General features: G+C 35.7%; 1 protein-coding gene across 6 annotated transcripts in view; it reads left to right on the top strand.

Moving 5' to 3' along the window:
* Positions 1-12,311, top strand: part of LOC118191120 (regulating synaptic membrane exocytosis protein 2-like) — a 231,493-nt gene that overhangs the window by 198,490 nt on the left and 20,692 nt on the right. For 2 of the 6 annotated variants that reach the window (XM_035361915.2, XM_035361928.2), the window contains exon 18: positions 2,083-2,294. In XM_035361915.2, the coding sequence (XP_035217806.1) occupies positions 2,083-2,294 (212 nt within the window). Of the gene's footprint in view, positions 1-665; positions 730-2,082; positions 2,295-7,411; positions 7,491-12,311 lie in introns of those variants that run through there. The other 4 variants (XM_035361922.2, XM_035361936.2, XM_035361950.2 and 1 more) reach the window with 4 other exon arrangements.

Genomic DNA, 12,311 nt, shown 5'->3' with positions numbered 1-12,311 from the left:
CAAAAAATATCTCTTGACCTTTTATTGAGCCATGATGCAGCAATGTGTATGGAGAAAAGCATCCTTATATTATGGTAACATGTGAATTGTCTCAATTATAATACACACAGACTACATTCTCTTATAATACTGTCTTCAACCACTGTATATTTTCTACATTTCCTAAGCAAGTAGTCTATCGCAATACACTAGCACTTCCATCTTTAAGACCGCAATATGGTACCATATCTCAAATGAATGTTAAAGGGATCCATGTAAATTTCAGATAATGCATCCCTTTATTTATTTATTTATTTATTTTTTACTTTTAAACTGCTGTTTGAAATAAATAGCTACATAAGAAGACAAATATTGTTTATCGAATTTATATTGCCTCTTATAAATAACTATAAAGTTTTTTTAATTGACATATTCCCGTATTAGCTTGACAGGAAAGTTTACGAATCTTGGGATTTAATACGAATCTTGAGATAAGCAATTTTTGGTATCAGTTGCCACAGGTGGTGGATTGTGGAGACGAGAAAGGCCTGCCTTCACTCCTCAGCCTTAGCACCAACTTGGGTGATGAAGGAGATAAGGCAGGGTTAAAAAAAGGGCGGCTTCGAACAGGGGCTGATCGGATCGAAGGGGGTGCCTGGCTGACCAGCCTTCTTATCTTCTTACAGGCGGTGAGGAGGCCTCCGGATCTACACCCTCATCGACCGGCACGGCCAGGAGCAGAGGTCAATCGTAAGTACTTCCACAAGGATGCAGCTCAACTTTACATATAACCTCATTGTCTTCCTGTTACTCCCGTGACGTGAACCTGCTTTCGTAATAGCACGTTTTTTCGGGCTGGGAGGTTGGTTTTCTCTTTGTCTCTCCTTGCACGTGCCTGGGTGTGCGGAGCCTCCCTCCTCTCTATCCATGTATTCTCTTTCAAGCATGCACCTCCCTCGCTCCGATGCCTCGTTGTTTCGAACGCCGTTACATTCATTGGAATCATCCTTTGATCCCGTTTCCTTTCCTTTTTAAACTGAAATAATGCTACGCCTCACTATTATAATTGTCATGCAATTACTGTATATCCTTCAGTACTTTAATTAAGTAACACAGCTGAGTGTAAAAGGAGATAATTTGGAACTGTATATAACAGGCTTAATCCTAATGAAATTGTAAATGTTTTTTAATTTGGAGCTTGGCTCAATATCTAGTTTACTCACAAAAAAAATTAAGACTAAGCTAGTTTTCTTTCGAGTTCCAGGCTAGCAGTTTCTAGCAAGCCAGCAAAGAAGAAAACTAGAAAACTTCTCGAGGATTCATTACGAAGCATTTATGCAATTTACTTCATCTATAAGCCTGTTTGATGCTGCAGAGCCCGCTTTGTATTTGTTACTGAGCTGTGATGCTTAAAATTAATTACTTCTAACGACTTTGCATTCTTACCTATTTGTTAAACGCAAAACAAAACCTAATCAAATGATATCATCATTATGCGCACGCAAACTTTCATATTTGGCATGCATATTTGCACCATTTTTAATTCCTTTTATCACTCAAATAATAAAAATTTACCTTTGAACGGACCAAAATTAAAATTCTGAAGAGCTCTGATGCATGTTTTGGCATTTCGTTGTTAATAAGTAATTCTTACATATGTTGATCTAACAAGGTAAAAAAAAATCAACGAAAGAAAGTACTTTTACTTTCTCTTAACTTCAAAAAAATAAATGAAATTTAATTAAAAAAACATGCATTTCGTTTTCGAGAATTATTTTAACTAAACAATGTTTAAGAAACATTACTGTACATTGCATGATGTATATACATGTATTTAATGTACAATGAATACGCATATGAATTTGACTAGGAAACTTTCTGATGTGATTCTTATAAAAGTATCAAACACTATCTTAAAAATGTGGATATAGACACTGAACTGTTTTTCAAAATGTTTTAATAATAGAAGTTATTTTCTTCAGAATTTAGACGACAATCTTTAGTAGCTAGGTAGTCATAACAGTACGGCAATTTATTATAGGACATTCATGCGTTTTGCTGCATCTTACTGTGCTGAACATGTTTCATTCCTGCCCTTTACAGATGGGGACCTCGCCTACCCCCGGAGGTCGGAGAAGCTTCGAGTTTCGTGGAAGGCCTAGGACCGGGGCAGTTGGTGGGAAGGCAAGCACTGGCCTCTCCCTCCCTGGGTGACGTCCAGCTAGGTATCTGTGAACGCAAGAACCGCCTTGAAGTGGAAGTCATACGGGCAAGAGGGTTGCAGGCAAAGCTGGGCTCCAAGAGCAGTCTTCCAGGTAAGCACACTTGCATTTTACTTTCACAATATTCCAATCACATAGAAAAATTGTGCTAAATGGATATCATTCTCTAATTTTGGAACAACCCAAGTGAGGAAAGTTCAGATTTACCAATCGCAAATATTGGGTAACACAAACGTACTTTAGCGTATAGTGTCTTTGCGGCATAGGCACACTTAAAATACTATCAAGCCAAAAGTTCTCGCAAGATATTGAGGGTAGAGCAAGAGGAGCGGCAGACCCTCAGATCCGTTTCACCCCATCAAAATTGGAAGGGAGCTTTCCCTGAATATAAAATTAGTTGTTCCCTGTGATGCACCTGAACAAGATTTCGATGATGAATTCAGCTACTTCTGCGAATGCTTAGCAAGCAAAGTGTTTGGCCATTCAAGGGGGAAGGTCTAAAAATGTATTTTAAGAACAACCAGCTATTCCAAAAACACAATATCAGAAGATACTTCTTCGTATCTCTGTACTTAACTGCAAAAAATCATCTGTTTTTCATACTTCGCTGTATTCAGATATATTCATTCCGCCTTTTACTCACACTATAGTCATCAATTTATTTTATATCCGTTAAATTTCCTTCTGCTCTAGCAATTCCTATGGTTTTATTTTTCTTCTTTATTCTGCAAATATCTTTCTCAAATTAAACTGTAAACCCTTTCTTTCTAATTTTTCGTACGGATATCAATCCTCCTTCTAGGTCAGGAACGTACAGAACATCCACGAGTATTCTTACTTCTATTTCGTAAGTATCCTTGTCCGTTACCTTTGGACTTCATCTGAGTGCCGTTAGCAATTGTTATTTGCTCAGTTTTGCTTCTATCCAATTTAGTGAAAAAGTTTATGTTATCGGTCATGTGACAAGTAGCTCCTGAATCAATTAACCAGTTTGAAGTTTGAAATTTTCTTTATCTGGTGACTTCGAACGTGTAATTCTCAGTCTTCTCAAGATTCTTATTTTAGTTTTCATCTTTGTGTGCATCCTCGTTTACCGCAACTTTCGTTTTCTGTTTACTTTCATAATTTCCTTTATTCGTTTGCTTTTCATTCTTGAAGAATGAATTGCTTTCGTTTTTTTTTATTATTATTTTTATTTAAGAATTTTCATTCCTTTTCTAAGTGTCCTAATTTTTTGCAATAACTGCATTTTCGATGATTGAAATGCTTGAATTTTGCGTTAAAATTCGTTTTGAAGGCAGTTGTTTCTTCTGTTCGTGTGCCTTCTTTACTTCTCAGGAATTCGTCGATGAGTTTCGTTTTTACGTATTCCAACGTTAGTTCTTCTTCTGGGCGTGCTTCTAAAGCTGTAACAAGATTTTCGTAGCTTTTTGGTAAGCCGCTTAGTAAGAGTGCTGCAATGTGACTGTCCTTAATTTCTTCCCCGATTCCTCGCAGTTCGTCTACGATTTCAAGCATTTTGTTGACGTGCTCTTCGAGTTTGTATTCGTTTTCTGCTTTTAACGTATACAGCTTTCTGAGAAGGTAAAGTTTACTAGAAAGATTCTTTCTTTCATGTATCTTCTTTAATTCGTTCCATATCTCTTTAGCAGTCGTTTTATTTCTTATGTGTACGATTTGGTTGTCTTCTACGAGTAAACTAATGGTAGCTTGTGCTTGTTTGTCTCGTTCTGTCCATTCGGCGTTTATTTCTTTTGGTGTGTCATGTGCGATTAAATCCCATAAATTTTCCTCTTTCAGGATCATTTCAAGTTTGTATTTCCATACTTGATAGTTGTTATTGTTCAGTTTCATGATCGAATATTGATTTTCGCAGCTTGCAGCCAGTTCTGTTTCTGTATTTCGAATGCGCAGTACACAACTATGTAGTTTTGTTTCGCTTTTGAAGACATACTTGGTTTTTCCTTTTTCGGATTATCCAGCGGTAATTTACGGCAGACTATCTTTTCTGTTTGTATTTTTATCCTTGATAGCTTATCTCGATATATTTTATACGTTTAGTTGAAGTAAACATGCGCTCAGTCTCATAATCTTGCGTGGTTCATTTGTTTACTATTGCGATTTCGCTAATTCGAGGCGAGCAGATGAATAAAAAATAATTAAAATTCTTACCTTGATAAAGCTTAATCCAAGCTGCAGATGTAAAGAACACGATCATTATTATTAGCACACACAAAATAACACATGTATTAGGTATTAGAAGAAAAAACATCTAGCGATGATTATAAGCGTAGTTTACTGTCCATTGCATAACGCGAGAATGAGTCATACAAGGAGAGAATGTTTCTCCTTTTTGGATCAAGTCCAATTCCTGTTAGCGGAAGTGAGGAGGAAATTAACGTCGGAGAGTGCAGCTTCATCGCTGTCGTTATCAGTTCCTCCGCAATACTGAGTAGTGACGATGAACAAATTTACTAAAATAAAGTTGCGTTAAATTTAAATGTGTAATATTGTAATAATGTGTGTTGTACATACGTATATATTTTTAATAAAAAAATTAAGTTGCTTATGTAGAAACATTACACAACACGGCATCTTACACAACACGGCAATTTGTTTTACACAATTGTTTTACACAACACGGCAATTTCTAGAAACCTATCTACCGTGTTAAACAAGGGTTAAGTATATTTTTAAATTGAGTTTAATGCAAAAAGTATCACGGTTTGTCTATTAAAACCCATGGAACTTCGAATGAAACATAAAGAGCGCACATGAAAATGGCGACTTTGCTTGACTGAAGAAGCGTTATGAGATATTTGCCAGAAAGGTACACTTCTTGCTTGTTGACCTTTGTGTCAGTTTGCCCTAATGACTTCCTAATAGCTTCAGGGTTAATTTTTGTTGCAAACCGTTCTTCTAAATCTGCTACAAGTTTTGCAGCATTATATACTCATGTCCATAAATTAAGGATAATTCGGAGTCACGCGGAAATCGAACTCTAAAATGAATATACGACCTGTAAAATCACTACACACATCTTCAAGAATCATATGTAAATTTCAAGAAGTAACCAGATGACACCGATGGTACGTCACAATGACGAGAGTGTAAGAGTGATATATAAGGAATACACGCAAAGAAGTAAAATTGTTCGCAGGCGCTTTATAAGCATTTCAGTGTAATAACCGAATAATTATGACACAAAGGACGCATTTGGATGATTTTTTACGTGGTAGAATTATCGGCCGTCTGGAATGTGGGCGTACTCAACTAGAAGTATCAGACAAACTTGGAATTGCCCAGAGTGTCATCTCCAGGCTTTGGCAACGATTCCAAGATGATGGTAATGTGAGTAGACGTTAGAGCACAGGTCGCCCCAGAGTTACAACGCCGAATGAGGACCGGTATTTGGCAGTTACTGCCAAAAGGAACAGGCGGAGCACAACCTCAGACCTGTCTCGTCAGCCACTGGTATGACAATTTCAAGGCAGACCGTGTACAGACGCTTAGGGCAGATTGGTCTATATGCTCGTAGACCTGTCAGATGGTTCCACTTACTGCAACTCACTGTCGCCTGCGGTTAGCCTGGAGTAGAGAGCATGCATTGTGGACACCGCAACAGTGGGCTTGTGTGATGTTTTCCGACGAGTCCAGGTTTAGCTTGCAGTCTGATTCTCGCCGAACGTTCATATGGAGAGCTCCAGGTACCCGTTACCACCAAGAAAACATCACTGAACGACACCATTCCGGTGGTGCAGGAGTGCTCTTTTGGGGTGGAATTATTCTGGGTTCCAGAACTGACCTGCATGTTCAAATTGGAACCATGACAAGCCAAATCTATTGAGACGTCATTCTGGAACATTATGTAGTACGTCTTCAGAAGTCAAACAACAAAAATCAGCGTTATACCTACAAAATTTTCACAGGACTAGTTTCGATGGTTTTACCGAACCATGATGAAGATGATGGTTCGGTAAAACCATCGAAACTAGTCCTGTGAAAATTTTGTAGGTATAACGCTGATTTTTGTTGTTTGACTTCTGAATTGGTATTTGTTCGGCGTGTTATTGTGTCTTAATTATTATGTACGTCTGTTTCGGGGCGCCATAGGCGCACAATTTGTGTTTATGGATGACAACGCCCGTCTTCACCGTGCAAACGTCATAAGCGAATGCCTTCAATCGGAGGATATCACCCGTATGGACTGGCCAGCATTCTCACCGGACTTGAATCCAGTAGATCACGTGTGGGACATGCTTGGCCGACCAGTTGCAACCCGTCAACCTTCTCCTACATGTCTACCGGAACTTCGGAGAGCATTGCTTTTTGAGTGGTGTAATATCCCCCAAGATCAGATCGATAATTTGATACTCAGCATGCCTAGGTGTTGTACGGTCTGTATTGCATCGTCTGGGAGACATACAATGTATTAACAATCATACCAACCATATAATATTGGTTTTTTGTAAATAGGAGTTTTTTGTAATTTGCTCCAGGGAGAAAAAAATCGCTAATTTTTTTAATAATATCAAACATATAGCATCTTGTTTTGCTCTTTTCCTTTTGTTTAATAAATAAGCTTTACAAATAAGTCACATTGGTTTTGCTTCTAACTCTTCCTTTGCCTGATTTTGCATTATCCTTAATTTATGGACATGAGTGTATTTTCTGTCTTCTTTTATTTTTCGCATGATAAATCTCCTTGAATCCACGATTCCTTGGTATTAGCTCGGAATGCGGCCTAGACTATTTGAAGCATTTTCAATATTTCATGCAATTTCCGTCGTTTTACAGCACGAAAGGTAGTTGACTGCTTTACATCAAGTATTTTTTTTTTGAAATATTTGGAATACTTTTACTATTTTTAAAATTGTAAATATTTAAATTTCTAATCGAACTTGCAGTTAATTTGTACCATCTTACCACGTTCAGTTGTGAAATGAAAATGGTAATGTATTTTGCTGAACAAGTAATGATCATTTTTGTGAATAAATAATAAATAGACGATCATTCTTATGATATAGTGTTACGGATTTAGTATTTAGTTTGCTATTTTTAGTATAATTATAATTAAAATTATTTGATATCCCCGTGCGCACGAGACTTATTTTAAGCGAAAGCTACGCCGGAAAATTAAAAATACAAGAACACGCGCATTTAACATTTAATAAATAGGTATCTCGTAATTCTACTCTTTTGCTTTCCAGAAACCTCGAGAAAACAAATTACCAGAACCTTCTCGTGACTGATTAAAAAGCTTTAAAAAGCCAGAGAGAAACATGACAGGTCAGTTGTTTAGATAACTGTTGTTGATTGTATCGAATTCGCTGTGAGATCGAATTATCTTTCTCTGCGCTTTGGATGGCGCTCTATTTAAGGTTTAATATTTTAAAATATAACTACTGCCTGATATGCTATTGTACGTATATATGTGAGGAAAAATACAGCATTTTGTCATATTTCTTGTGATAGGTTAATAAATTTTATTAGCTTTTTATCGGACTTGAGCATTCAATCTATTACGAATCCGTACGCACACAACACTTTTTGGTGTCAGATGTGTAATTGAATGCCAATCTCAAGAGCGATGAATCTCAAGAACAATTAAGGAAATTACTGGCAGCCTTTGCTACGTTTAAAGAAGATATGAAAGCTCCCCAGCAATCCGTTAAAGGAGAAATGAAATCTAACAAGAATCCATTAAAAAAAAAAAAAAAAAAAAGATGGAAGCTGGTCAAGTAACTTTTAAAGCAGCGACGAGAGCTACACAAGAAAAGATTGAATCAGATCAAGAGGAAAGGTGTCCGCCGAAAACATCGCGGGGAAAACAACGCAAGGCGAAAACTTTGTGGTACAAAACATCGTGGGAGAAAAGAAAGCAAAGAGAAAACATCGCAGTTCTAAAACATCGTAGTATGAAATATCCTGTTGGAAAATAAAGCGGTTCAAAAACTTCGCATTTTTAAAAACATCGTCGTCGAAAATATAGTGGTAAAAAATAAAATAACCTACAAATCATCGCATGACGATAACATCGCACACATGCGTTTTCAGGTTAAATGCATGTTCGTATAATGATTTCGGAGCGCAAGAAGAGAAGAGGGATTCTTTTACTTCTATATTTCATATTTTTGAACGAACTGATAAGTTTTTCCTGAAAACATAAGAAGGAAACTTAAGCATTTAAAAATTGAATATGAGTAGAAAATTAATTCAACTAATTGAACTAAATAGAATTTTAAATTTACGTAGTTAATTAACAAAGGCCATAAAAAATTAACCTTTTTACTTCCTTGTACGAAGTAAAAAGGAAGTATTGTAATCGCGAAAAGTTTCAGGCAACATATTTCAACGAAAATATCCATTTTGACGACTTTCGAATGAAATTTAATGATGTTTTTGCGTGACATCTGTACGTAAGAACAGAATAAAATACTCTTTTCCTCCAAAAAAATTATAAAACTGCTTTAAAATGAATTCTGAAGAGAATTTTTCGTGGCGTCTGTACGAACGTATGTACCTACATACGTATCTCGCGTAACTCAAAAACGAGTAGCCTCAGAACGTTGAAATTTTGTATATAGGACTGCTATAACATGTAGATGTGCACCTCGTATTTTGGTTGCAATCGGCCTCATCAAGCGTATATAAATATATTTATATATATATATCCACTCTGTTACCCGGCTCAGTGATCTCAGTTTCTTTACTCTTATATGTTTGTAAATTGTACATTTTTTGCTTTAAAAATGATTGAATTATGTTGTTCTTATCTTCCGGTTAAGGTTTGTATGCCTTTAGTAAATCTGTATGCAATATTTTTAGAATTATCAACAATTTTATGGTTGTTTAAGTGCCGCTAAGCCTAATAATGTTTTTGATGGCGGCCATTGATTGCTTACATTTGAAACAGCGGGATAGTGGATTTGTTGCCAATCTAGAGAAACGTAGTTTCGCAACAACAAAGATAACGCCTTCATTTATTATTGCGAATTAAATCCTGCTTAATCCTTTCTGGAATTTTTTCGAGGAAATAAGTGTTTAAGATTTACTTCGTAATTTTTAATACAGATATTTTGACTTTTTATGTAGTTTTGCCTTGTCGCGAAGTGAGAACTGAATTAATTGAATGAGAAATACTCAATCGTCTGTGAAAAACTATTTCTTTTTTGTTTTGTTTGCTTAATTTTTTTATACATCGTTCTATATTTATTATAGTATTTGAATAGAACATGTGGCAAGGATTAGATAATTCTTTAAATGATATAAATTTTGTGCATTCTGAGTTATAATATGACGTGTGGAAAATTGCTAAAGCTATTAGAAGAAATAAAGATGAAATAAAACCTATTAATTACAATAATAAAATTCTAATTAATCCAAAAGATATTTCAAACGCTTTTGCCAAATCATACAAAAATCAATTAACTGTCAATCATTTTGTTAACGCTAATGATTCGGCAGTCATTGATGACGTGACTTGGCAGTTAGAAAGTTTCAAGAATCACACCAACCCACCTACCACACCCAGAGAGATTACAGAATTAATTCGAAAATTAAAACCAAGAAAAAGCTGCCGGTTATGACCAAATTACTAATAAAACCCTGCAAAATTTACCAAGAAAAGCCATCCTGCAACTATATTACATGTTTAATGCTTGCCTGCGTATAGGATTTCTTCCTAAACAATGGAAGCATGCGATAATCATTGTCTTGAAGAAACCTGGGGAAAATGGATCTTCCACTTCAGATTACAGACCCATCAGTTTACTTTCAGCTGTTGGCAAGCTGTTTGAAAGATTAGTCATCAATAGGCTCACTAAATTCGCTGAAGACAATAATATTAATAAGGAACATCAATTTGGATTTAGACATGGATTTAGCACCACCCAACAAGTTACAAGAATTACTGAAATCATCGGAGAAGCCTTTAATAAAAAAGAAACTTTTGCTGGCATCTTCTTTGATATTGAAAAAGCGTTTGATAAGGTTTGGCATCCAGGCCTCCTTATCAAACTTACCGGAAACAAATTTCCACCTGGATTAATCCTACTAATCTCAAGTTTTTTGGAAAAGAGAACTTTTCAAGTTAGTATTAAGAACGAGCTATCTAATATCAGTGTAATGAAAGCAGGTATCCCTCAGGGCTCGAATGTTTCACCTTTTCTTTTTAACATCTACATAAATGATCTTCCTAGCCACAAAGATGCCATTATCGCCTGCTATGCAGACGATACTGCAATTCTCAGCAAATCCATCAATCCGCAAAGAGGCATCCAAAACCTCCAAAATGCAATAGACTATATCTTCCCATGGTTTAACGTTTGGAAAATTAAAATTAATGAAAGCAAATCCACTACAATTTATTTCCAAAAGAACCCTTCCAGAAGACATCTCAACAATATCACAATTAATAATATCTCCATTCCAAATGAAAAATGTATCAAATATTTAGGCGTTTAACTCGATCAAAAACTAACCTTCAAAAACCATATTGAAAATATCTGTAAAAAAGCCAACCAAGCAATAGGCAGTATCTATGCACTCATAGGGAGAAATTCTAAACTTAGTCTCGCCACAAAAAGAGTTATTTATCTACAAGCTATCCGCCCGATTTTACTGTATGCTTCCCCAACGTGGGCTGCAATTGCAAGAACTCATCGCGAAAAATAACAAAGAATTCAAAACAAGGCCATCCGAATAATTACAAATGCGCCTTGGTTCGTACCAAACAGCACTCTTCACAATGACTTAAAAATTAAACCCACGGATTCTGAAATTCTAAAAGCTTCTCATAATTTTTGTATGAAATGTGACAGTCATCCTAAGAATATCATCAAAAAAGTAGGAAATTATGATTTCACAATTGAAACAACGCCACAAGAGGCCCCGCACTATTCACCATAATAGTCGGTGGTAATGTATATATTTTTATATATACATTTTATTTAGCCTACATTTTTAGCGATATATACATTCGCCTTCCGTAACTCTAAACATCTACTCTAATTATGTTCAACAGTTCTTACGCTCTAACTTTTTCGTATACGTTTCACAAATTGGACAATTATGCCACCTTGATATCAACATTTTCTCCATACACCATTCAGTCACGTTTTTTCATCCTTTTGTTTCAAATGATTAAAAACAAAAATCCAAATTCAGATATTCATCCGTACTGCAGGAAGGCACCGAGATCAGAAACACTCAGCAGTGATCAAAATGTCCTTCGAGTCAAAGAATTCTTTTCTGTATTTTGAGCAGTTACATATATAAATACTAATAATCTATAAACATCTATAACATCTATAAACTTATTCAATATTTTCAATCGTTTGGTAAATCTTAATAATGCATTTTTTAGGGCTAACTTGTTGTATTAAATCTTAATAATAGCATACAACACACAATAAACTAGATTTATTTATAATTAAAAAATTCTCGGGCCGTAATAGTATAAACTTAGCATTGCATCTCAGCTAAAATATTATTTAAGTTTCTTTCACATATGAAGCTAAAGAGGCATAGCCAATATTACGTCATTAAAAGGCGTATCTAAGACATGTAAATAACGTCTTCATTTGTGCAGCTGTTCTAGGATTGATTCAGAAAACGTAAAAAAGAATTAAGTGGTTAAAATAAAACACACAATCCGCCCAGTCGGAAAAGTGGTCAGGGAAGCTGAGTGCGATGCCGAAGGGCCTGGGTTCAGATCCCGGAGAAGGCATGGTTGTAAATGTCCATCCCTTCATAGGAAAGGCGATGGTGGCCCACCTATTAGGTGCCTCTATAATAAATAGACCACCACATCCGGCCTTGTATAGATTAATGAACTAGGACAATCCACATCAGTACGAAAACTTGTCGCATTTGCGTCCTTTTTGCCCCCTAAACATAAACTAAAAATATTTATAAAAACTATAATTCTAAAGAACCGGAAAATCTGAAAGCTTTCAGATCTTATATTACACTTGAAGGGACTTTTTTAACGTTTTGTGTGTTAGCATTATTTATTAAATATCATGTACTTCGCACTTAAACTACATAAAATTCAGTTCAACAGCAATACAGCAAAGTATTTAAAAGAAGCGTATATTTAGAGTTTTC

This window comes from Stegodyphus dumicola, chromosome 4 (assembly GCF_044657685.1).
Source record: "Stegodyphus dumicola isolate Sdum_Otavi_A_Nest chromosome 4, ASM4465768v1".
Classification (NCBI taxonomy): Eukaryota; Metazoa; Arthropoda; class Arachnida; order Araneae; family Eresidae; genus Stegodyphus; species Stegodyphus dumicola.
The sequence above is the reverse complement of the archived record's forward strand: the minus strand, read 5'-3'. Positions and strand labels throughout refer to the sequence as shown.